This window comes from Cherax quadricarinatus, chromosome 19 (assembly GCF_038502225.1).
Source record: "Cherax quadricarinatus isolate ZL_2023a chromosome 19, ASM3850222v1, whole genome shotgun sequence".
NCBI classification, from domain to species: Eukaryota; Metazoa; Arthropoda; class Malacostraca; order Decapoda; family Parastacidae; genus Cherax; species Cherax quadricarinatus.
Window position 1 is genome coordinate 7,782,191 of NC_091310.1, and position 27,836 is coordinate 7,810,026.

The 27,836-nt window shown below is 42.0% G+C and overlaps 1 protein-coding gene across 3 annotated transcripts in view; it reads left to right on the plus strand.

Annotated features, from left to right (window-relative positions):
- Window positions 1-1,393: 1,393 nt before the first annotated feature.
- The window catches only part of LOC128688154 (retinol dehydrogenase 11-like), a gene marked incomplete at its 3' end in the record, with an annotated part of 139,347 nt that continues 112,904 nt past the window's right edge, over window positions 1,394-27,836 (plus strand). The window contains 3 exon segments of one of the 3 annotated variants that reach the window (XM_070086543.1): window positions 1,394-1,405; window positions 14,678-14,839; window positions 15,899-15,991. In XM_070086543.1, the coding sequence (XP_069942644.1) occupies window positions 14,692-14,839; window positions 15,899-15,991 (241 nt within the window). 3 annotated transcript variants of the gene reach the window in all.

The following is a 27,836-nucleotide window of genomic DNA, read 5'->3' on the forward strand; positions in this document are numbered from 1 at the left end:
ACAACGTATTTGGACCACAGTGTGGTCTTTATCCGGTTCGAACACGACCAAAATGTTGAGAAATGGGATTACCAGCTAAGTTTAAATATAGGGAAACTTAACTTAGAAAGAGAGCTCATTGCCTGCACAGCCGCCCCTGCAGACGAGGTCTTGAGATGCTGTCAAAGGCACTCCTCAACTGGCTGAAATGAGTTATAATTTGTAAGATTATAAATTACCCCTAGGGGGTGTTATGTCAGCATATTTCATTCACTGATGGCTGACAAACTTACTTGTGTGGACTCAAAAGTCCGCACCTAACTGCCGATTATAGGTTGATTACAAACTCCTTGCGACTCAAGAACTGCACAGTCCCTCGTACTACAAGAAATTTGTAACCTACCTTGCTCTTGTAGCGTGAGCTATGGAGTTCACACCTTCAACAGATATCGGTAACTTGATAGAAGCTGAAGTGTCCTTGGATGTCCACGTCTTCCATAGTCTAGGAATACGCACACTGGTACACTATGTTATACAAGATTTGTCTTTATTGTTCACAGTCTTATCACTAAAGAATCTGATCACACTTCTCTTAAGTGTTTATTGTGTTTTATGTGACACTTTGTTCACACTAACGCACAGATCGTTTTTTGTTGGTTATCCTGGCGTCAGTGTCACTCTCAGTAGAGTCAAAAGTAATCTGAAGATGCCACAACGCCCCACGCCGTCACTGCCCCAGCACAAAGGAAAAGCTGACATAGTACTTTTGCTTCCATGCCACTTCCTCGATGAAGCAAAGCAGAATGTTTAAATCTTGCTGTCTTAAGCATAGACAACAATGTCCACTATCTTTACTATGGTAATAAAGTGGGAGCCGGATTTTCCTTAATTGTCCTGCTAAGGTAAGAGATGTACTGTCTCTTATTAAAATACACTCTGCAACACTGGACTGCAAGGAGCAGCGGTCGCTTGACCACTTCGCATACTCGTACTGCATCTGCGATCAATTACTCACTGCAGCAGTAAACAAGATGCTTGCCCCTTCTGAGAGGGCTGGGCCCCTCAGGGCTGAAAGGGCTGAAAGGGGCTGAAGGGGGCTGATACCCCCCTCCTGGAGAAAATTTCTCCACACCTTACATACATATCATGTTTGCCAAAGAATAGGTCCCAGTTATCAATGAATGGGATTGCAAGTTCCTTGCAGTACTTGTCTAGCCTGCAATTTATACCAATTGCCCTAGACATCCATTCATTGCCCACTCCTTTTCTAGGCAAGATGCTACATATGACTGGGATCCCTCCCATATACCTAACTACTTCTATGGCTGACCTGTACTTATCCAGCAGCTCCTCTCTCCTGCCCTTCCCAATGTCATCTTCAGGATGCAACTTGTCTACTGTGTCAGTGTAAGAAAGCAGCTTGTCTGCTGTTTCATTGTAGGAAAGAAACCTGTCTGCTGTTGAAGTCTAAGGAAGCTATGTGTAAGTAAGTTACTTGTCTGCTGTGTCAGTGAAAGGAAGAAACTTTTCTGCTGTGTCAGTAGGTGGGAGCAACTTGTCTGCTGTTTCAGAGTAGGAAAGCAACTTATCTGCTGTGTCAGTGTAAGGCAGCTACTTGTCTTCTATGTGAGTGTAAGGCAGCTAATTGTGTGCTGTGCCAGTGTAAGGAAGCTGCTTATCTGCTTTGTCAGTGTAAGGCAGCTACTTGTCTGCTGTGTCAGCGTGTGTCAGTTATTTGTCTGCTTTGTCAGTGTTGTGCAGCTACTTGTCTGCTCTCTCATTGTTGATAAATTAGACACATGTGCAACTCTTGGGTATCTTTACTGAGGAAACGTTTCGCCACACAGTGGCTTCATGAGTCCATACAAAGGAGAATCGTGAAGAACATGAGAAGAATGAGGTAATCAGTCCCTCAACCTTGAGTCGATGTGGTCAGCCCATCAATCTTGAATAGAATACAGCATATGTGCCGAGAAGTAGCTTATATACCGTAGGCAAGAGAGGTGCAGCAGTCGTAGGTGGAGTCACATTTGTCCAATGTAGAAGTAGGTCGTGCTCAAGGGTTAGGCAAGCGATGAATTCCCAAATATTAAGATCCCAAGAAGTTGCAGTATCTGACAGGATTGTAGATGAATGGTTCACAGAACCGACACGTTGATAAATTAGACACATATGCAACTCATGGGTATATTTATTCTCGGCACATATGCTGTATTCTATTCAAGATTGATGGACTGACCACATCGACTCAAGGTTAAGGGACTGATTACCTCATTCTTCTCGTTTTCTTCACGATTATCCTTTGTAAGGACTGATGAAGCCACTGTGTGGCGAAACGTTTCCTCAATAAAGATAACCAAGAGTTGCACAGGTGTCTAATTTATCAATGTGTAGGTTCTGTGAACCATTCATCTACAAATGTGTCAGTGTTATGGAGCCACTTGTCTCCTGTGCCAGAGTAAGGTAGCTACTTGTCTGCTGTGTCAGTGTAATGGATTCACTCGTCTGCTGTGTCTGTGTAAGGACGCAACTTGTCTGCTGTTTCTGTGTAGGAAAGCAACCTGTCTGTTGTTTTAGTGCAGGAAGCTATTGGAAGGAAGTTGCTTGTCTGCTGTGTTAGTGTAAGGAAGCAATTTTTCTGCCCTGTCAGTGAGAGGGAGCAACTTGTTCGCTGTGTAAGTGTAAGGAAGCTACTTGTCTGCTGCGTCAGTGTTAGGAAGCAAGATGTCTGCTGAGTCAATGAGCGGGAACAACTTTTCTGTGTTAGAGAGAGAGGGTGCAACGTGTCTCCTGTGTCAGTGTAAGGAAGCAACTTATCTGCTGTGTCAGTGTAAGGAAGCTGCTTGTCTCCCTGTGTCAGTGTAAGGAAGCTGCTTGTCTCCCTGTGTCAGTGTAAGGAAGCTATTTGTCTGCTGTGTCAGTGTAAGAAAGCAACTTTTCTACTGTTTCAGTGTAGGAAAGTGACCTGTCCGCTGTTTAAGTGTAAGAAAACTACTTGTAAGGAAGTTAATTGTCTTCTGTGTCAGTATGAGGAAGCAACATGTCTGCTATATCAGTGTAAGGAAGCTACTTGCCTGATGTGTCAGTGTAAGGCAGCTACTTGTCTTCATTGTCAGTGTAAGAAAACTGCTTATTTGTTGAATAACCGTATAAGAGCTACTTGTCTGCTGTGTCAGTGTGACAGAGCAACTTGTCTGGTGTGTCAGTGTAAGAACGCAACTTGTCTGGTGTGTCAGTGTAAGAAAGCAACTTGTCTGGTGTGTCAGTGTAAGAACGCAACTTGTCTGGTGTGTCAGTGTAAGAAAGCAACTTTTCTGGTGTGCCAGTGTAAGAACGCAACTTGTCTGGTGTGTCAGTGTAAGAAAGCAACTTGTCTGGTGTGTCAGTGTAAGAAAGCAACTTTTCTGGTGTGTCAGTGTAAGAAAGCAACTTGTCTGGTGTGTCAGTGTATGAAAGCAACTTGTCTGGTGTGTCAGTGCAAGAAAGCAACTTGTCTGGTGTGTCAGTGTAAGAAAGCAACTTGTCTGGTGTGTCAGTGTAAGAAAGCAACTTGTCTGGTGTGTCAGTGCAAGAAAGCAACTTTTCTGGTGTGCCAGTGTAAGAACGCAACTTGTCTGGTGTGTCAGTGTAAGAAAGCAACTTGTCTGCTGTGTCAGTGTAAGAAAGCAACTTTTCTACTGTTTCAGTGTAGGAAAGTGACCTGTCCGCTGTTTAAGTGTAAGAAAACTACTTGTAAGGAAGTTAATTGTCTTCTGTGTCAGTATGAGGAAGCAACATGTCTGCTATATCAGTGTAAGGAAGCTACTTGCCTGATGTGTCAGTGTAAGGCAGCTACTTGTCTTCATTGTCAGTGTAAGAAAACTGCTTATTTGTTGAATAACCGTATAAGAGCTACTTGTCTGCTGTGTCAGTGTGACAGAGCAACTTGTCTGGTGTGTCAGTGTAAGAACGCAACTTGTCTGGTGTGTCAGTGTAAGAAAGCAACTTGTCTGGTGTGTCAGTGTAAGAACCCAACTTGTCTGGTGTGTCAGTGTAAGAAAGCAACTTTTCTGGTGTGCCAGTGTAAGAACGCAACTTGTCTGGTGTGTCAGTGTAAGAAAGCAACTTGTCTGGTGTGTCAGTGTAAGAAAGCAACTTTTCTGGTGTGTCAGTGTAAGAAAGCAACTTGTCTGGTGTGTCAGTGTATGAAAGCAACTTGTCTGGTGTGTCAGTGCAAGAAAGCAACTTGTCTGGTGTGTCAGTGTAAGAAAGCAACTTGTCTGGTGTGTCAGTGTAAGAAAGCAACTTGTCTGGTGTGTCAGTGTAAGAAAGCAACTTGTCTGGTGTGTCAGTGTAAGAAAGCAACTTGTCTGGTGTGTCAGTGTATGAAAGCAACTTGTCTGGTGTGTCAGTGCAAGAAAGCAACTTGTCTGGTGTGTCAGTGTAAGAAAGCAACTTGTCTGGTGTGTCAGTGTAAGAAAGCAACTTGTCTGGTGTGTCAGTGTAAGAAAGCAACTTGTCTGGTGTGTCAGTGTAAGAAAGCAACTTGTCTGGTGTGTCAGTGCAAGAAAGCAACTTGTCTGGTGTGTCAGTGTAAGAAAGCAACTTGTCTGGTGTGTCAGTGCAAGAAAGCAACTTGTCTGGTGTGTCAGTGTAAGAAAGCAACTTGTCTGGTGTGTCAGTGTAAGAAAGCAACTTGTCTGGTGTGTCAGTGTAAGAACGCAACTTGTCTGGTGTGTCAGTGTAAGAAAGCAACTTGTCTGGTGTGTCAGTGTAAGAAAGCAACTTGTCTGGTGTGTCAGTGTAAGAAAGCAACTTGTCTGGTGTGTCAGTGTAAGAAAGCAACTTGTCTGGTGTGTCAGTGCAAGAAAGCAACTTGTCTGGTGTGTCAGTGTAAGAAAGCAACTTGTCTGGTGTGTCAGTGTAAGAAAGCAACTTGTCTGGTGTGTCAGTGTAAGAACGCAACTTGTCTGGTGTGTCAGTGTAAGAAAGCAACTTGTCTGGTGTGTCAGTGTAAGAAAGCAACTTGTCTGGTGTGTCAGTGTAAGAAAGCAACTTTTCTGGTGTGTCAGTGTAAGAAAGCAACTTGACTGGTGTGTCAGTGTAAGAAAGCAACTTGTCTGGTGTGTCAGTGTAAGAACGCAACTTGTCTGGTGTGTCAGTGTAAGAAAGCAACTTGTCTGGTGTGTCAGTGTAAGAAAGCAACTTGTCTGGTGTGTCAGTGTAAGAAAGCAACTTGTCTGGTGTGTCAGTGTAAGAACGCAACTTGTCTGGTGTGTCAGTGTAAGAAAGCAACTTGTCTGGTGTGTCAGTGTAAAAAAGCAACTTGTCTGGTGTGTCAGTGTAAGAAAGCAACTTGTCTGGTGTGTCAGTGTAAGGCAGCTACTTGTCTGCTGCGCCAGTGTAAGGGAGCTAATTATCTGCTGTGTCATTGTAAGGAAGCTGCTTATCTGATGTGTCAGTGTAAAGAAGTTACTTGTCTGCTGTGTCAATGTAAAGCAGCTACTTGTCTGCAGCCTCTGTGTAAGGGAGCGAGCATTCTGCTGTGTCAGTGTAAGGCAGCTACTTGTCTGCTGTGTCAGTGTAATGGAGGCACTTGTCTTCTGTATCAGTGTAAGGGCGCAAATTGTCTGCTGTGTCAGTCTAAGAAAGTCACTTCTCTAATGTTTCAGTGTAGGAAAGCAACCTGTCTGCTGTTTAAGCTTAAGGAAGCTACTTGTAAGAAAGTTACTTGTCTGCTGTGTCAGTGTAAGGAAGCTACTTGTATACTGTGGCAGTGTTATTAAGCTACTTTTCTGCTGTTTTAGCGTGAGAAAGAAATTTGTCTGCTGTGTTACTGAGAGGGAGCAACTTTGCTGTGTCAGTGAGAGGGAGCATCTTGTCTGCTGTGTCAGTGTGAGGAATCTACTTGTCTTCTGTGTCAGTGTAAGGAAATTACTTCTCTGCTGTGTCAGTGTAAGGAAGCTACTCGTCAGCTGTGTTAGTGTAAGGCAGCTACTAGTCTGCTGTCTCAGTGATGGCAGCTATTTGTCTGCTGTGCCAGTATAAGGATGCTGCTTATGTGATGTGTCGGTGTATGGCAGCTACTTGTCTGCTGTCTCAGTGTATGGCAGCTACTTGTCTGCTGTGTCAGTGTTCTGCAGCTATTTGTGTGCTGTGCCATTGTAAGGAAGCTGCTTATCTGCTGTGTCAGTGTAAGGAAGCTGCTTATCTGCTGTGTCAATGTAAGGAAGCTACTTGTCTGCTGTGCAGTAACAACTTATTTCAAAGTGAATGTTGAAAAAAAAATTGTATTTTAATCAGTTGGTTGGGACACAAATATTGCAATAATTATAAAGAATTTAAGCCTTCCTAATTAATACTTCCTCATTCTTACATAACCCGTAAATTCATAACATAAAGCAAATAATTACTTGGAAGTAGCCTTAATAAATGTTAAAATACCGGAGAATTTGTACATCGCTTCGTCCTTGATCCTTTATCTTATCTCAATATAAATCCTCTTGGAAATAAATGGTATAAAATACCGACACAATGGCAATATAAACACAAATGCAGTATAATGTGATCCTCAAACATCTCAAACACTCAGGTGATCTTCTCAATCGCATTCGCAACATCAACATCAGGAACAAGAAACTTTCCAGCCTTGACGTGACTTCCCTATTCACCAAAGTACCTACTACACAAGCCATCGATCTCTTGCGCAGGAAAATTGACGATTCACTTGATCTTCCCATTCCAGCCAGCGATTTCATCGACCTTGTTGAACTATGTGTTGGCTTTACGTGTTTCTCTTTCGAAAATCACCTCTTTCAGCAGACTTTTGGACTACCCATGGGTTCGCCACTCAGTGCAGTCCTGGCGAACCTATACATGGAACATCTAGAAGCCGAACGTTTCTCCACCATTATTCCTTCGTCTGTCACCTGGCTCCGTTATGTTGACGACATTCTCCTCATAACTCCTAAACGCTTCAACGTTCAAGCTCTCCAAGACAAGCTCAACCAGGTCGAACCTTCAATCCAGTTCACACTTGAAGAAGAAGTCGACAACACTCTTCCTTTCCTTGATGTCCTGCTCTGCAAAGCTGACCACGAACTTCGTTTTAAAGTCTATCGAAAACCCACCAACCAAAACGATCTTCTCCACTTCTACTCTCACCACGACACCAAAACCAAACGTGGTGTAATTATAGGCTTCTTCCTGCGTGCACTCAGAATCTGCAGCAACGAGTTCCTTGAGGAAGAATGCACTATAATTGAACAAATATTTTCTAAACTCCACTATCCTCGTCACTTCATCAGAGACTGCAGACGGCGAGCATTAAACATCTTCAACACACCCAGAGAAGACACTGCCGAGAAGAGATACATAGTCCTTCCCACCAACTCCATTGCCAAACATGTTTCCAACATCTTTGCCAAAACATCATTCCAAGTATCTACCTCCACAACCACGACCATCAAGGACATCACAAGTAGTAGGCAGGACAAGCCTCCATCCTCTGCAGGGGTATACATAATCCCTTGTAACGACTGCAACAAGTTATACGTGGGCGAAACATCAAGGGACCTCCAAACACGTATTTCAGAACACCAATACGCAAGCAGATCTGACGACACAAGGAATGCCTGCGTACAACACCGTAATTCACACAACCACTTGATAAACTACAGAAACTCAAGACTTATCGCCACAGAAGACAACACTCAATACCGAAGAATCCTGGAATCATCACTTATTTCTATATCCGACAACTTCAACCAGAATAGTGGCTTCTATAACATAGCTGAACCACTTGCCAAGAAACTTCTTCATCGCTATCCCACATAAGAACACTGTAGAAGGTCTGCTCACAAACTTATCCAATCTCCTTTCTACGCTACCCAAGGTTTTAGACTCTATAACCCCACTCGGTACATCATCAGATGCAGCATTCTTCACCTGACCTCAGCCGGACTATAAATACTCGCGTTCCTTCCACCCCAGGTAGTTCTGTTTGTGACTTGAAAAAGCCCACTGTGTGGGCGAAACGTAGTCAATAAAAGATCACATTATACTGCATTTGTGTTTATATTGCCATAAATCCTCTTAATGTCCAATACTGATGAGTTTTTCTCTTGAATCATAGATATTGTCTGTGTATATTGACTTGTACTCACTGAGTACAAGTCGGTACAAGCTCAGTACTGAGCACTGAGCTGAAACTCAGCTCCTGACACCACCTCTTAGACCACTTTGATCGGCATCACTGATTTCTGGCTTCATATCTACTCTTTAAGCTGTGTATTAAATTTCCTTTCAATACTACTCATCAGAGTCATAGCCCTTTTCCACAATCTTTTATACATTAGAGAAGGCTGGAGGCAGTGGAGATGTCATGTCTGAGGGCAATGTGTGGTGTGAATATAATGCAGAGAATTCGTAGTTTGGAAGTTAGGAGGAGGTGCGGGATTACCAAAACTGTTGTCCAGAGGGCTGAGGAAGGGTTGTTGAGGTGGTTCGGACATGTAGAGAGAATGGAGCGAAACAGAATGACTTCAAGAGTGTATCAGTCTGTAGTGGAAGGAAGGCGGGGTAGGGGTCGGCCTAGGAAGGGTTGGAGGGAGGGGGTAAAGGAGGTTTTGTGTGCGAGGGGCTTGGACTTCCAGCAGGCATGCGTGAGCGTGTTTGATAGGAGTGAATGGAGACAAATGGTTTTTAATACTTGACGTGCTGTTGGAGTGTGAGCAAAGTAACATTTATGAAGGGATTCAGGGAAACCGGCAGGCCGGACTTGAGTCCTGGAGATGGGAAGTACAGTGCCTGCACTCTGAAGGAGGGGTGTTAATGTTGCAGTTTAAAAACTGTAGTGTAAAGCACCCTTCTGGCAAGACAGTGATGGAGTGAATGATGGTGAAAGTTTTTCTTTTTTGGGCCACCCTGCCTTGGTGGGAATCGGCCAGTGTGATAATAAAAAAAAAAAATATTTATCTTTGGTGAATTACGATCATTTTTCTACTCCTGACGCCTCGCCAGGATCATGTGGTGTTTTCCTGGTTAACCAGGTTGTTGTTGCTCGTGGCCTGCTGCCCCACATATCCATTACCGCCTGGTTAATCAGGCATCTGGTGAAGACATTTGTCCAGTTTCCTTTTGAAGACTTGTACACTTTTCACAGCAATTTCCAAGTATATACTCTCTCTCTCCATTAAGTACATGGAATAAGCCACATTGAGTGGCTGACTAGGGTTACCTGGAGGTTACCTGGAGGTTATTCCGGGGATCAACGCCCCCGCGGCCCGGTCCACGACCAGGCCTCCCGATGGATCAGGGCCTGATCAACTAGGCTGTTACTGCTGGCCGCACGCAGTCCGACGTACGAGCCACAGCCCGGCTGATCCGGCACCGACTTTAGGTATCTGTCCAGCTCTCTCTTGAAGGCAGCCAGGGGTTTATTGGCAATTCCCCTAATGCTTGATGGGAGGCTGTTGAACAGTTTTGGGCCCCAGACACTTATGGTGTTTTCTCTTAGTGTACCAATGGCGCCCCTACTTTTTATTGGCGGCATTTTGCATCGCCTGCCCAGTCTTTTACTTTCGTAGTTAGTGATTTCTGTGTGCAGATTTGGGACCATTCCTTCCAAGATTTTCCAAGTGTAGATTATGATATATCTCTCCCTCCTGCGTTCCAACGAGTACAAGTCAAGTGCTTCCAAGCGTTCCCAGTAGTTAAGGTGCTTGACAGAACTTATACGTGCAGTAAAGGATCTCTGTATACTCTCTAGATCTGCGATTTCACCTGCTTTGTATGGAGATGTTAATGTACAGCAGTATTCCAGCCTAGAGAGAACAAGTGATTTGAAAAGGATCATCATGGGCTTTGCATCTCTCGTTTTGAAAGTTCTCATTATCCATCCTATCATTTTCTTTGCACGTGCGATCGTGGCACTGTTGTGATTCTTGAAAGTGAGATCCTCAGACATTACTACTCCCAGGTCCCTTACATTATTTTTCCGCTCTATTGTATGGCCGGAGTCAGTAGTATACTCTGTTCTAGTTATTATCTCCTCCAGTTTTCCATAACGGAGTAGTTGGAATTTGTCCTCATTGAACATCATATTGTTTACCGTTGCCCACTGGAAAACTTTGTTTATATCTTCTTGGAGGTTAACCGCGTCCTCAGCAGATGACAGCCTCATGCAGATCCTAGTATCATCCGCAAAGGATGATACGGTGCTGTGGTGTATATCTCTGTTTATGTCTGATATGAGGATAAGGAATAAGATGGGGGCGAGTACTGTGCCTTGTGGAACAGAGCTCTTCACTATGGCAGCCTCCGATTTAACTCTGTTGACCACTACTCTTTGTGTTCGATTTGTTAGGAAGTTGAAGATCCATCTCCCCACTTTCCCAGTTATTCCTTTAGCACGTATTTTATGGGCTATTACGCCATGATCGCATTTGTCAAATGCTTTTGCAAAGTCTGTGTATATTACATCTGCATTCTGATTTTCTTCCAGTGCATCCAAGGCCATGTCATAGTGATCCAGTAGTTGTGAGAGGCAGGAGCGACCTGCCCTGAACCCATGTTGCCCTGGATTGAGCAGATTTTGGGAATCCAGGTGATTTGCAATCCTGCTTCTTAGAACTCTTTCAAAGATTTTTATGATGTGGGATGTCAGAGCTATTGGTCTATAGTTCTTAGCTAATGCTTTGCTGCCACCTTTATGGAGTGGGGCTATATCCGTTGTTTTAAGTGACTGTGGAATTTCACCCATGTCCAAGCTCCTCCTCCATAGTGTACTTAGGGCACGCGAGAGGGGTTTCTTGCAGTTCTTAATGAAAACAGAGTTCCACGAGTCTGGGCCCGGGGCTGAGTGCATAGGCATGTTGTCAATGGCATTTTCGAAATCTATCGGAGTTAGAGTAATGTCGGAAATCTGGCATACATTTATGGAGTTTTGAGGCTCATTCATGAAGAAATCATTTGGGTCGTCGATCCTCAGACCGATTAGTGGTTCACTAAACACAGAGTCGTACTGGGATTTCAATATTTCACTCATTTCCTTGTTGTCGTCTGTGTAAGTCCCATCCTGTCTGAGTAAGGGCCCGATACTAGATGTGGTATTTGCCTTGTTTTTGGCATATGAAAAGAAATATTTTGAATTTCTTTCAATTTCACTAATAGCTTTAAGCTCCTCCTGCCTCTCCTGGTTCCTGTAAGAGTCATTTAGCTTAAGTTCTATAGTTTCCACTTCCCTGGTCAGCGCCTCCCTTCGTGTATCAGATATTCTAGCACTCCTGAGGAGCTCAGTGACTCTTCGTCGTCTTCTGTAGAGGGAGCGTCTTTTTCTCTCCAGTTTACTCCTGCTCTTCTTCTTTCTCAGGGGAATATGCCTAGAACATGCTTCGGCTACCAGGCAGTTGATCCTTTCAAGGCACTGGTTTGGGTCCATGTCATTTAAGACATCTTCCCAACATGTTTCGTTTAGGACATGGTTTACCTGGTCCCAGTTGATGTTCTTGTTGTTGAAATTGTATTTTGTGAAGACACCTTCACAGGTACATGCATTCTGTTGTTCAGGACCCCTATGCATGTACGTCTGGACTTCGATTAGATTGTGATCGGAATTAGTTGTTTTTGATATTCTTATGTCTCTTATCAGGTCCTCATTATTTGTGAAGATAAGGTCAAGTGTGTTTTCTAGTCTTGTTGGCTCCACTATCTGCTGGCTTAAGGTGTGTTTTTCGCAGAGACTTAGTAGCTCATGTGTGTGTGACATTTCATCTGCGCTACCTCCGGGGTTTGTTTCAGCTATAACATTATTTGCTACATTCTTCCATTTTGTATGCCTTAGGTTGAAATCACCAAGCAGTAAGATGTTTGGGGATGGAGCTGGAAGGTTTTCCAAACAGTAATCGATTTTCAGTAGCTGTTCCTTGAACTGTTGGGAGGTTGCATCTGGTGGCTTGAATACAACCACAATGACTAGGTTTTGGTTCTCGATCTTTATTGATAGAACTTCAACTACCTCATTTGTGGTGTTCAGCAACTCCGTGCAGATAAGGGACTCTTTGACATACAGGCCAACCCCCCCTTGTTGCCTGTTTTTTTCTGTCGCATCTAAAAAGGTTGTAGCCACTTATCCATATTTCACTGTCAAAGTGATCTTTTGTGTGAGTCTCTGTGAAGGCTGCAAACATTGCATTAGACTCCACTAGAAGTCCACTGATAAAAGGTATTTTGTTGTTGGTGGATGGCTTAAGGCCCTGTATATTAACAAATATGAACGAGGTTGTATTCTGTGTTTGTTGGGGGATTTTGTTATTGGCATCAGTAGTTGTAATAATTCTGGAGGGCCATGGGTGGCCACTGGCTGCGCCTCCAGTCCAACAAGGCTCCAAGGTGGTGGACTATTTTTGTTATTTCCTTCCATTTTCTTTTTTCGTTTCCTGCCACTAAAAAATCACCTGGAGTTGGGTTGTTGTAGCTACTGTTGTTTGTCTTGTGGGGTCTGTGCCTCCTGGTCCCTTTTAGATGGTATGCAGGGCATTCGATGTTGTAACACTGCTTCTGGAGGACCGAGGAGTGGCACATTTTTGGGTGAAAGAAAGTACAGGAAGAAGAACGACACACTCCTTTAGACAGGAGGTCGCTACATTTTTTGGGATGGTCAAAGTAGCATGTCCCATTTTTTTCCCCTGTTATTCCATGCTTACAGATGCCCCAAGCATAATATTTGCACAAATTCACCTTTGGTTGAGAATTGTTGGGAGGTGTGTTGTCAATTTCTGCAGGTTCTGGGACTGCACTATAATCCTCAGTATCCAAGCCAGGGCCACCCCGTCCTGGATTCCATCTACTTTCCCCAGTAGAGGAAGAAGGAGGAGACTCCTCTCCAACATCTGTACTGTGGGCCACGGTCTTGTGCAATGATGGTTGTATATTTACTGTTTTTGTGGTGGTTTGGGTAGTGTCCCTAGGAGAGTCTGGGCTGGCAGTAGGGCTGGGGGCTGGGTCTGGGTCAGCACTGGGGCTGGGGGGTGGGGCTGGGTCTGGGCCAGCACCAGCACTGAGGGTATTGGTGCTATGCCTGGGGGAGCTTGGGCCAGCACCATCACTGTGGGTATTAGTGCTAAGACTGGGGGATGGGTCTAGCTTAGCACCATGTGGGTGACTAGGTAGATTCGAGTCATCTGTTGTGGTATGGACATTCTGCATTTTTTGATACACTATCTCTTTCTCCCATGTTTTATATATTTTTGGTAGACTATCCAAGAGGTCATCCTTGTTTTCTTGATTATTTTTATCATTTATTACTCTCCTTAGTACCTTTCTGATACCTGCCCAAAGTTCTACATCTTTATTGCACAACCAGAAGCACCTTGCTAGTTCGAGGTCATTTTTTGAGGCTGTATTTAGTCTAGTACAAGAGATATGGTGTTTGAAAGAGCATAGGTTGCATGTGATTCTGGAATTCCTTCCAAGGATTTTTTTTACATGTCCCACAGATATGCTGTGCTGACATCCTGTCTGTATCCTACTACACTGTATGCCACGGAAGAAAACTGATTTCCACTTTACCTTTCTCTTGCTGGTGCCAGTAATATGCAAGATGTATTTATACGAACCAAGTTTGCAGTATGTGGGTGGTGGTGTAGGGTGGGTGTAGGGTGGGTGGTGGGTGTAGGGTGGGTGGTGGTGCAGGATGGGTGGTGGTGCAGGGTGGGTGGTGGTGCAGGGTGGGTGGTGGGTGTAGGGTGGGTGGTGGTGTAGGGTGGGTGGTGGTGTAGGGTGGGTGGTGGGTGCAGGGTGGGTGGTGGTGTAGGGTGGGTGCAGGGTGGGTGTGAGCCAGACTTGCCCACACTCCACACTTCACTTAGGCCTACGCTAACTTCCCCCTACACTTCTAAGGAAAAGATTATTCCCTGTTTAGTAGAGGTAACGGTCGTATGCTCAATTTATGTATGCTGTGATTCCCTGCACCTCAATGCTACCATCACTCGTTTCATATCTTATGACTATAGTAGTTACTTATCCGTTATTCAGGGTTAAACCGAATATTTTTAGTCTTCACAGACGCAGTGAAACACACTACACCTTCTTATTATCAATTGAGTTATAATATACATACACTTATTATGTCAGATGAAGTTGTAATTAACAACAATCAAGAATAAACAGAAGGACGGACGAGGGAAGTGAACCACGGTCCGTAAATTGACAATCCACCGCTTTACCACCTCGGCTACTGAGCCTGTGATGAAGTAGGCTGGGAAGTGGTACTTGTGTACATATTTCAGTCAAAGGCACTAAATGTAACTTAATTGGCTTCTTTTCCACGGCCCAATAGCTTTTACAGTATATCTATTCTTACTTCCCACAAAGAATTATAGTCTATGAACTGAGATTAAGTGTAATAAACAACTGTCAACGAATTAACACAAGGATGGACGGGGAAGGGAAGGGGAGCTAATCGCGGTTCATAAACTGACACTTCGACGCTCTACCGCCTTGGCTACTGAGGTTCTAATAGAGAAGGAAGATCACTGGTAGAGATGGTAGAACATTGGACTGTAAATTTATGGTCCACTATTTTCTCCCTAATCTGTCCTTTTGTTTATTTACATATACGGATAAATTTAAGAAGCAAAAATGAACAATTCGATGAATGTGTATTCATGCAAGAACATAATTCATGTTTTGCAAAAATTTATGTTTTTGTGTGTGTACAGACAAGCAGCAAACATGGTGTGCTGTGTGGTCACGACTGTGGTGGCAGCTGTTGTGGTGTTGATATTGACTGTCAAGTTCATCTACCATTACCAGTCAGGACGATGTACCTCCAAAACAAGACTGGTGGGTAAGACAGCCATTGTCACAGGAGCATCTGCAGGTATGTCCTACAAACTGCTTGTCTGCCACTACAGTATTAAGTTTTCTATATATATTTTTCTAAACGTTCAAATTATCATTATTCCTGATTTAGTGGGATTATCGGAGAAAAATGCACGTTTGGTTTAGAGGACTGAAGATGGAACTCCACCGCTCCCTTCCTGAGAGGTGTCAACCACATGGAATATGAGTTAAACGGTTTAAAAATAGATTATAATTGAAATGTCGACCATATTATTTTGAAATAGTGATGAGTTGGAGAAGTGAAACCAGTTACATTTGATGAGACTATTATCAAGAGTTACAGTAGATGAGATTGTTATCAACAGCTACACATGATGAGAACGTTATCAACAGTTACACTTGATGAAACTGTTATCAACAGTTATACTTGATGGGACAGTTATCAACAGTTACACTTGATGACACTGTTATCAATAGTTACAGTTGATGAGACTGTTATCGACAATTACAATTGTTTGACAGGTATCGGGAAGGACACAACTTAACATGGTAATGTTTGACAGGTATCGGGAAGGACACAACTTAACATGGTAATGTTTGACAGGTATCGGGAAAGAGACAAATTAACATAGTAATGTTTGACAGGTATCGGGAAGGAGACAACTTAACATAGTAATGTTTGACAGGTATCGGGAAGGAGACAACTTAACATAGTAATGTTTGACAGGTATCGGGAAGGAGACAACTTAACATAGTAATGTTTGACAGGTATCGGGAAGGAGACAAATTAACATAGTAATGTTTGACAGGTATCGGGAACGAGATAACTCAACATGGTAATGTTTGACAGGTATCGGTAAGGAAACAACGTATCATTATAATGTTTGACAGATATTGGGAAGGAGAGAACTTGATATAGTAATGTTTGACAGGTATCGGGAAGGAAACAACGTGTCATTATAATGTTTGACAGGTGTCGGGAAGGAAACAACTTAACATAGTAATGTTTGACAGGTATCGGGAAGGAGACAACTAAACATAGTAATGTTTGACAGGTATCGGGAAGGAGACAACTTAACATAGTAATGTTTGACAGGTATCGGGAAGGAGACAGCTCGAGACTTGGCTCAGCGCGGCGCCCGGGTCATCCTTGCTTGTCGTAATGTTGAGAAAGCTGAGAGAGTTGCAGGTCAGTCTGATCTGAAGTTCTATATCGCACTTTACATGCGTTTATATTAATGTCATTAGGCTAGGGTAATGTTATGTTTTGTTAACAATAAATAATTAGATGTAATTCGTTGGCTGTGCAGTTTATAGATAGATATCCTTATATTGCTTAACTTCTGTCCCATATATGTCAATACAGCCAGAATAATTAGTGCAGAGTGCGGGATAAGTTTATAATGCAGTTAAGTATTAGTGTTGATGACCTGAAGCAAATCACGTTAGGCATTCACAAGTTTTCACATGGACACTAATATTACAATTTCTTGGATTATAAGACATCATACTACTGAGAATCATCAGTTTTGAAGCCATACTGAAGAGGTATTGTATTGTTATCTAAGTTACAACAATATCCTACAACACAATAGTTCATTAAGTTTGAAGTTGATCAAAGTTTGCATTATAAAGTTAACAACGTTGAAGATGAAGGTAATTGTGTGAGGACTCACAAATTATCATATGAAAATATTTTTTTAAATTTCCTCTAATTTATTCTACAAAAAAAAGCAAATTAGGACCAACCCAGGACTAAATCAGTCCAAACTTTCCTCTAGCTGACTTGTAGCAGCGTATAAGGTTAAAGTAAATATGCATGTAAGTAATTAGTTCATTATCATTAAAAATATTGGTACATAATGTACTCATTTTTTACATAGTTCTTGAGCACACAGATGTTATGTGCACATATATAACAATTATGTTAATTTAACTTAAGATCAATAAAGTCACACTGATCTGTTTCTGACCACAAGAGACTTTCTCCAATTATTTCACAGAACCAACTTAATTAATAGAACTGCCACATTAAAACTTACTTAACTTTAAGTTAAAACGAAGCTTTGAGGATAACAGGTCAGCAGTGTAAGTTTCAAACCAACCTGAAGAAGCGTTCAACAGCTACCTCACAGAATCAGACTTTTGTTAGTCAACACAGACTAACGCAAAACAAATTTCCTGATATTTGATGTTAATCAGAGTTGTTATATTTTACTGGAGGGAAAGCACTAAAACAGTAAGGGTCATATAACACTTGTCGAATGTTAGGCATTTAAATGTAATGTATGGAAGGGTAGAATATGTCCTTGGATCAAGAGCCCTTTATCAGCAACAAGGAAAAATAATGAAAAATTGTTAATAATACTATAATATTTCAAAATTAAAAGTGTAAACAAACATCTAAGACTTCATTTACAACATCAATTTTCTTCTCAGTAACAAAATTTTACCCGAGTAAATTTTCTCCAGTTATCACATGGAAATAAAATGTGGGAATAACTAATGTAAAATTGTCCATAAGACATCCAGGACAGTAAATAATACCAGGAATCTTGTCTTATTTACAGTACATCACCATTGAAAGTTTGAAGCCGAGCGAGTAAGACGTTCTCAAGTTTTAAAAATTTGTTGTAAGAAAAACAAATGTCTGAGAATGTTCTGAAAACATGAAAGTTTATTCTCGTAAAATTTAAAAACTGCATAAAACGAGATTTTTTCTTTTTGTTATTTATATACTATATAAAATTCTCTGTTATCCAATAAGAAAAAGCGATTTGATTTGCATATTTTTTAAACATAATCTAATATGAGAAAATTGCTTAAAACATTTGTAAATTTTCTCCCATACAACGCAAAAAGCGTTACAAAAACACATCAAATTAATCAGCACTGGAGTTTAAGGTTTGGAGCCGATCAGCAGCAGCATTTCTTAGTTAATGAATACAAATATCTCTGTTTTTTTTTCAATAAAATTGGTAAATAGCGATTTATAGAGGCTCTGGTGGCCTGGTGGCTAAAGCTCTCGCTTCACACGGCGAGGATCTGGGTTCGATTACCAATGCGGGTAGAAACATTGGACGTGTTTCTTTACACCGGTTGTTTATGTTCACCATCAGTAAAATTTATACCTGGGAGTTAGTCGACTGGTGCAGGCCGCATCCTGGGACAGTGACTTAATTTGCTCACATAACAAGCATAACAAGCAGCTTTCTATATAGTAGTGTGTCACTGATGTCAGCTATTGTCTTTATACCTTGTACATGTACTGGTAGTAAATAAACATATTATATTATTATTATTATATCATCCAATAACAGCACCAACTTCACCTTCAGTAAGCCACAATATTGACAAAAATTTGATGCCGATCAGACGAGTCATTCTCCAGTTATAACATGGATTTCAAGTTTTTTTGACTTATTTACTGTACAGACAAATTTACCAACACAAAATCAAAAGTGCCAGATTCATCAAACATTAAATAATGAAGTTGTTCAGACGAGATAAACTGAAATTAATTTAACGTCATGAAATGAGAAAAAAAAAATAAAGGGAACTCAAGTGTTCATCTGTGCACTTGAATTTGACTCTCCACTGACGTCGAATTAGCAGCCACTTTTTGTGAAGTGCCAACTACTTGTTGTGAAGTGCTCACAACTTGTTGTGAAGTGCCCACAAATTGTTGTGAAGTGCCCACAACTTGTTGTGAAGTGCCCACAACTTGTGAAGTGCCCACAACTTGTTGTGAAGTGCCCACAACTTGTTGTGAAATGCCCACAACTTGTTGTGAAGTGCCCACAACTTGTTGTGAAGTGCCCACAACTTGTTGTGAAGTGCCCACAACTTGTTGTGAAGAGCCTACAACTTGTTGTAAAGTGCCCATGTTATGTTGGTTTGTCCCTTATTACTTTGATAGTAAGGTTCTCACTACATGTTCTAGTGTGGGGGTAGCTTTTTACTTAATGGCCTTATCTGTCTAGGGGTAATACTTACATCATGGCTGATCATCTTGAGTGTCTCTGATATCCTTTCACCAGCCCTCTTCACAGGTTATTTAAACTACTACTATAAAAATATAACTGTATTCTAAATAGATATGTACAGAAGATACATTTACAGCCTCACATTTTCAAAACAAAAATCTACACACTCCATAGCTGTTCTCCCACATGGTGCATCTCAGCAACTTTGTCCTTCTCTCTTCTTGACTAACTCTGGGCTAACCAGTGTTTTGACACACTTTAGTCACCCTGGGTATGGTGACCACAACTTAAGTTATAAAAACTCACCCCTGGAGCACACATGCCCCAAAAAGATAGAAAGAAGGACCCAGAGGTCCTTCCACCTTCATGTCAACCAAAACAGAGAGAGAGAGAGAGAGAGAGGGAGGGGGAGGAGCCTAGCTAAGCTCCTCCAACACCCACCAAAAACAAAAGACTGTTGTCAAGCACAATTCTCCAGTTATCTCAATTCTACCACACCTTAATTTTTACTTTTACAAAAGAAATACAACTTTAAATTGTGTGTTTGTGTGTCTATAGTATAACCTATTATATTGAGAAAAAGGCTTGACCCAGCTGCCTCTCAGTCCTATGGGTGATCAGCCCTTATGACATTTAGAACTGAGTCCCATCAATTCAATATAATTAGGTATTCCAGAGTAACTGTTACTTATAAATACATGTTGGGTCCTATAGCCCCATAACACCCCCACCTCCAGACGAAGTCTCACAAAAGCTAGCCGTGTCGCTCAGGATACGGCTAGTAAAAGTATATTGCTTAAGTCTGAAGGTGGTAAGCAAGACTACTAGAAATGCTACATATTTCCCAGCACCATAACTACTCTTCACTTTATGTTATTTAAAACAGATTGCAGATTTTTTTAGAAAAGGATTTTAACCATACCCATATACTCAAGGGTGTAACTATTTACAATTTTAGTGACTTTTAAACAATACACATTGCAATGCAAAAATTGCACACAATTCCCACTGTGAAAGCCCGCACCAACAGGCCTGTGACTCTGCTATGGTAAACCAGCAAGCAACTGGTACTCCAAGGTGGCATCTTCCTGATCAGGAGACGAGAGTAGAGCCAAACCCAGAGCAGTCAGGTGTACACCAGGCAGGAAACTTCACAAAACATGTCAAGGTGTCTCTCACTTGGTGGCCGAACCAAACAGTGAGACTTCCAGTCAACACTCACGATCCTTAACATGGTCAGGCACTCAAGCCCATCTTCCGAGGTCCCACTCCACACAGATCCTCCAAACTTATGAAGAGGAGGCTGGCATAGAACATGGAGGGGTCCAAGGGACCACAAAGGCAAATCGTCGGGCCGTTTTGTATATAGAGCACACCAAAACACAACATCACATACCTTCCTGAACGTCTCATGTTACCGAAGGTTGTCAACCACTGCCTCAACTCACATTTACATATACACTGACCCTCGTCACACTTTTGGCTCCGACTCGACTCCTTCACAGTCAGATGGCTGGTAGAGAGTACTCAGGCTCGCCGAGAGTTCACCACTGCAAAAACAACAAGGTCAGCACATGACAAACACTATGTACAAAGTACGCACCATGCATCTACGTGAAACATCTAGAGAGAGCATCAGCAACCACATTCTCTGAGCCTTTTATATATTTGACTTCCAAATTAAAAGGCTGTAGGAACAAAGCCCATTTTAAGAGTCTGATTTTAGTCACTATACACAGGAACAGGATGAAGAGATCTTGAGGCATATACAAATGCTGAATAGCCAGCCCCAAAATTAAAATTTTCTTTCCTGTTGTAAAATGTTGACATTTAAACTTAGAAGGTTGTTCATAGATAGTAACAGTTCTGCAACCTCTCGCAGTGCAACAACAAACACCAAAGACAGCTCTTTGCACCCAGGTTGGATAAATCAAGTTTACACAAATACCATCACGTTCCATCTCACACACAAATTTTAAGCACACAATGAACACAATTTGCATTACACACATTAAAATGGTACTGGAACACAGGTCATGGAAATCACATCTTCCTGCCCCATGTTTTAGTTTATTTAAAATGTTTGCATCTCTTAGTGCATAAGTATCAATCTTTCTAATCCTGTAAACCTAAGTTGTTAAACGTACTTTGTGGTAGTCAGTGTTTATGCCCAGGGTGCCATCTAATTTGGGAACCATGAAGCATGGGAATGCCCACTGACTCTCACTAAGCACTACAAACTGGTGGTGGAAGAATTTCACTTCTTCCTCTATATCCAATTTTTCATACAGATTTTTCCCACACAAAAATTGTTGAATTTGCTCAGCTCCCTTAACAATTTCTTCATGGAGTTTCAACTTTTCCCCATTACTGACATCCCAAACTTTTATAAAGTTCCAAGGTGGCTGAGCCAACTCTCCAACACTTTTCTCATTAAAACCAAGCATGCATTTCCCAAAATCTTTTACACACATGTTATTTCTTAAATACATTTTTGGTATTTCATACAGATTATTGTTTTGCAGCCCTTTACATTCCATTAAAACATTGGTCTCTCTGAATTTTTGACATAACTTCAAACCCTTTGACCAGTTACTGTGTACATTACACTCATTCTTTTCTTGCTTGGGGGTGTGGGTTTTATATCTAACCCCTGGGAACTTCCCCCACAACACGTTCAGCTCACAGCAACTTGCCATACAGATTTTCACATGAATTGGCTCCAGTATCAGCACTTCCTCTCCAGCCTCCAGAGTATCATGGTCCACATTATGGTCCCACATCATCATCCTGGTCTGGTTGATGGGCACGTTCACTGGTACCATCCACCTCATACGAGCCAAACAGTGTCTGGAACTGAGAAAAAGCTCCGAGGGGGGAGCATCACCATCCTCCCCAAGCCAATAGCTCAGAGATTCCTGAGTGCTTCCCCGCTCAGCAAATACAAAGAAAGGGATCCTCTCATCCCAGTTGTTAGTATTGTCAATACCATAGGCTTGCATCATTGTCTTGAGGGCTTGATGTAATTTCTCTATTTCCCCTTGAGATGGAGGGTGATAGGCCATTGCAAAGTTAGGCTCTACTTTTAATTCCTTCAAAACATTTCTAAAAGACTTTGAGGTAAAGTTAGGCCCTTGGTCTTTTTGCACCTCTTGAGGAAAACCAACATGAAAAAAGAACTTCATTAAAGCCCTTAAGACTACACGAGCTGTTATCTTATGCAGAGGGACTGCTTCCAGGTACCTGGTAGTGGAGCAAATATTTGTGAGTAAATAATCATTTCCCAATTTGGTCCTTGGGAATGGACCAAGTACATCTACTACCAGCTTGCTGAAGGGTTCACCTGGTGCTGAAATAGACTGGAGGGGAACAGGTTTAATACTTCGACTAGGTTTCCCTATAAATTGAAAGTCATGATAGGTCTCAATATACTCTCTGACAGTCTCCCACAGCTGAAACCAGAAGAAATGCCTGGAAACCTTGGACATCGCCATCTGGGGACAAAACCCTTGTTCTCCTTCCATCGATACTGCAAACAGAAGTGAATTCTTTGTAAGAGTTTCCTCCCTGAAATGAAAACACTTATTTAACTGTAAAATCTCTTCCTCAGCAACAGCGACATTTTCCTGCACAGAAATTAATTGCACCCTAGTAGGTGCAGCCTCTCTCACACTATTTAACTGATCCATTCTCCAATCATGCTTAGCTCTGGCTGGAACATCCTTTTCTTCAGTTGACTGCAGTTCAACATCAGAAAGCAGAGTTACCAAACTTAAGCCCTCACGATCCTCATGAGAAATATCATGAAGACTGTTGGTAACATGATCATGAGCCATACTTCTCATGGTGGAACCATCAAGGAGAAGGTCTAGCAGGGTTTTCCTAGCCATTTCCTCCCAACATTTGGGACTTGGTTTCCCCCAAACTAGTTGTTCATCACTGTCTAACAGGCCCATAACATTATTCCCTAATAAGAGGTCGACCCCTTCGAAGGGAATTTCATCTGAGATACCTACAGGGAGATAGCCAACTTGGTATGCAGATTCTACCCTTAATTTGTGTACAGGTGTCCTTATGGTTGAACCCGTAATACCCTTCAACAATATATCTACCCCAGTATAGGTATCCTTTGACACTGGCAGCACTCCAGCACGTAGCAAAGAGTAGGTGATACATCTATCTCTCAAGGACAATATGTTCTCAACTCTGTCTACATCCTTTTGCAAACCAACTGTGGACCTAGTAGATAATATACACATCCTGGGGTCTAGATCCAAAGGTTTCTCCTCACCTTGCCTTGAAGACCTAATGCAGGCAACCGGATGTATCTCTGCAGTTAGGGTCCCCTGGGATGGTTCCTCCCTTTCCTGATCTCGCCGTCTTGACCAGCAAAACTTTTGTGTGTGTCCAGTTTTGTTACAGTAGTAACAGATAAAACCATAAAGGTATTTTTACCATTTGGTGTAGGACTGGTACTGTTTACTCGAGGACCTGAAACATTATTTGATTGTCTAGGTAAACTTTGAACTCCGGCTGACTTACCTTTTCCTTCTATTTTAGAGGCCACCTCAGCCTTCATTTGTCCCTGAAAATTCTTGTCCCACTTACCTTTATGACCATAGGACTTGGAATAAGGTTTAGAATGAGTGGGAAAATTTTCAGAAGCAGCATGACTGTTTTTACTTACCAATTCCCTGCGAGCCAAGAATCTGTCACCTAGATCCAGTGCTTCTGAAAGATTATCTGGGTTTTTGTCCTCCAGATACTCTCTGAGGTCAACAGGGATTGTATTGTACAATTCCTCATGAACCATCAGATCTATTAATTTGTTATAGTCTTTATTAACTCCTTTGGAACAAACCCATTTCTTAAAAAGGAACAGTTTCTCATTCCCAAACTCAGTTAAGGTCTGCCCATCCCGAAATTTTTGATTCTTGAACTTTTGTCTATATTTTTTAGGTATCATTTGGTATGCAAGCAATACTTCCTCTTTAATCTTATCATAATCAGAAAAAAAATTTCCCTCCAGAGTCTCTACTCTCTGGAATCCTTTACCCACAAATTGTGTGTGAACTAGGGTAGCCCACTTCTGTTTGGGCCATCCTTGCACCAGAGCAGTCTTCTCAAAAAAAGAAAAATATCTCTCTGGGTCACTCTCTGTAAACTTAGGGACAAAATTTGCAGCTTTAGTTATGTTAAAGTACTGCTCAGGCTCTTGTTCTGAATCTTCTAACCTTTGACGTTCTTCCTCCTTAGCTTTCATTAAGTTCATTTCAGCCTCTAGCACAGCTAATTTAAGTCTCATTCTCTCCATTTCCATATCACCTGGAGTAGGTGATCCCTCATGTTCACTGTTAACAGGCATGTTTACTGATGAATTATTACCTTCTTCCCTGAAGCCTAAAAAGTTTAAAGACTCATCTTCTGACATAGATTTTATCTTTAAACACTTGCTTCCCTCTTACAGTATCAGTGGACAAAGTTTTCCCACAGGCACATAAAATAACACAAATTGAATGTAAACTATGCACATAGCACTTACCATAACCACAACAAAAATGTGTTACTTAACCTTTCTCCCACCTTAGGAGAAAAACAACCTGTAAACTAATATATGAAAACAACACTTCCACTGACACCACCTTGGTAAATCTTCTCCTACCAGAAACATGCAACTGTTATTACCCCATACCAGCACATATAGTTCAAAGAATGTTTTGAGTTATTTTAGCAGCCAAATAACTCTCCCGGTCAAGCTCCCATGTTACGTTGGTGTGTCTTATTACTTTGACAGTAAGGTTCTCACTACATGTTCTAGTGTGGGGTAGCTTTTTACTTAATGGCCTTATCTGTCTAGGGGTAATATTTACATCATGGCTGATCATCTTGAGTGTCTCTGATATCCTTTCACCAGCCCTCTTCACAGGTTATTTAAACTACTACTATAATAATATAACTGTATTCTAAATAGATATGTACAGAAGATCCAATAACAGCCTCACATTTTCAAAACAAAAATCTACACACTCCATAGCTGTTCTCCCACATGGTGCATCTCAGCAACTTTGTCCTTCTCTCTTCTTGACTAACTCTGGGCTACCCAGTGTTTTGACACACTTTAGTCACCCTGGGTATGGTGACCACAACTTAAGTTATAAAAACTCACCCCTGGAGCACACATGCCCCAAAAAGATAGGAAGAAGGACCCAGAGATCCTTCCACCTTCATGTCAACCAAAACAGAGAGAGAGAGAGAGAGAGAGAGAGAGAGAGAGAGAGAGAGAGAGAGAGAGAGAGAGAGAGAGAGAGAGAGAGAGAGAGAGAGAGAGAGAGAGAGAGGGAGGGGGAGGAGCCTAGCTAAGCTCCTCCCACACCCACCAAAAACAAAAGACTGTTGCCAAGCACAATTCTCCAGTTACCACAATTCTACCACACCTTAATTTTACTTTTACAAAAAGAAATACAACTTTATAAACTACTTATTTAAATTGTGTGTTTGTATGTCTATAGTATAACCTATTATATTGAGAGAAAGGCTTGACCCAGGTGCCTCTCAGTCCATATGACATTTAGAACTGAGTCCCCATCAATTCAATATAATAGGTATACCAGAGTAACTGTTACTTATAAATACATGTTGGGTCCTATAGCCCCATAACACCCCACAATTTGTTGTAAAGTGCCCACAACTTGTTGTGAAGTGCCCACAACTTGTGGTGAAGTGCCCACAGCTTGTTGTGAAGTACCCACAACTTGTTGTGAAGTGCCCACAACTTGTTGTGAAGTGCTCACAACTTGGTGAGAGCTCCATTGTTGGTGCTAGTGAGGATAGGAATAAGACAGGTAAACATGCATCAACAGGGAATACAGTCACAGAAACCCAAGGCAAACGGAAACCAAGCCTGTGCACATACTATGCACTTTGTATCTGCAGGCATGGGAAATCTGAAAAAACAGATGGGACGTGCAACTATGACCACCCTAGAAAATGCGGTGCCCATATGACAACAAAAAAATGCAAACTCCCTTCCTGTATCTCTTCAGTACAGGAAAGACTGTGCTCTAACTTAAATTGCCAGGCACACCATCAAAAGGGGACAAAAAGATACAAAACATCCAGGCCATGGGAAAACCTGGGCAGCCACAGCCACTCAAGAGGGAGAGGTTTTTTAAGTGCCAGGAAGGAAAAAAAACTGGCAGGAAATGGCAGAAATCGTACACCAAATCCAGTCATTCCTGGAGTGGAACCACAGTCGATGGCCTCCACTCCAAACCAACACAGATACTAATGCCGGAAAAAAATACCCCCCCCAGCACAAACAATACCACCAGTCCGATGACATTATTCTTTGCAAATATACAGGGTCTAAAGCCAGCAACAAACAGCAAAATACCTTTCATCCGTGGACTGCTTGCAGAGGCAAATGCAGTGTTCGCGGCTTTCACTGAAACCCACATAAAGGATCACTTGGACAACGAAATATGGATCCCAGGTTACAACCTATACAGATGCGACAGAGTGAACAGGCAAAAGGGGGAGGGGGGGTTGGCATGTACATCGCAGAATCACTTGTATGCACAGAACTGCTTAATGCCTCAAATGATGTAGTGGAAGTTTTAGCAGCAAAGATCGAGAACCAAAACCTAATCAATGTGGTAGTCTACAAGCCTCCAGATGCAACATCCCAGCAATTCCAGGAACAGCTGTTAAAAATTGACCACTGTCTGGAAAATCTGCCAGCTCCTGCCCCCAACATCTTGCTCCTGGGGGATTTCAACTTAAGGCACCTAAAATGGAGGAATATAGCAAATAACGTTGTTGCAGTAATAACACCAGGAGGCAGTTCTGATGAGAACTCACACACACACGAGCTTTTAAATCTCTGCACAAAATTCAATTTAAACCAGCAAATAATAGAGCCTACTAGACTGGAGAATACACTAGACCTCATCTTCACTACTAATGATGATGTGACACGAAATGTCACCATATCAAAAACAATATACTCAGATCACAACATAATTGAGGTTCAGACATGTATGCGCGGAGCCCCAGACCGACATAATGAGATTAGTCACGAAGGAGCATTCACCAAATTCAACTTCAATAACAAAAACATAAAGTGGGACCAAGTAAACCAAGTCCTAACCGATATTAGCTGGGAAGATAGACTAAGCAACACAGACCCCAACTTATGCCTAGAACAGATTAACTCGGTGGCACTCGATATATGCACAAGGCTTATTCCTCTAAGAAAAAGGAGGAGTAGATGTAAAATAGAAAGAGACAGGTGCTCCCTTTACAGGCGACGGAAAAGAATAACAGAGCGGCTAAAAGACGTCAATATATCTGAAATGCGTAGGGAGTCACTGGTCAGAGAAATAGCAAGCATCGAACTTAAGCTAAAGGAATCTTATAGGAGTCAGGAATCGCGGGAAGAACTAAAAGCCATAAATGAAATCGAAAGAAACCCAAAGTATTTCTTTTCCTATGCCAAATCAAAGTCGAGAACAACGTCCAGTATTGGGCCCCTACTTAAACAAGATGGGTTCTACACAGATGAGAGCAAGGAAATGAGTGAGCTACTCAAGTCCCAATATGACTCAGTTTTTAGCAAGCCGCTAACCAGACTGAGAGTCGAAGATCAAGATGAATTTTTTATGAGAGAGCAAGAGAAATTGGTTAACACAAGCCTATCTGATGTTATCCTGACACCAAATGACTTCGAACAGGCGATAAATGACATGCCCATGCACTCTGTCCCAGACTCATGGAATTCCGTGTTCATCAAGAACTGCAAGAAGCCCCTATCACGAGCTTTTGCAATCCCATGGAGAGGGAGCATGGACACGGGAGTCGTCCCACAGTTACTAAAAACAACAGACATAGCCCCACTCCACAAAGGGGGCAGTAAAGCAAAGAACTACAGACCAATAGCACTAACATCGCATTTCATAAAAATCTTTGAAAGGGTCTTAAGAAGCAAGATTACCACCCATCTAGAAACCCATCAATTACACAACCCATGGCAACATGGGTTTAGAACAG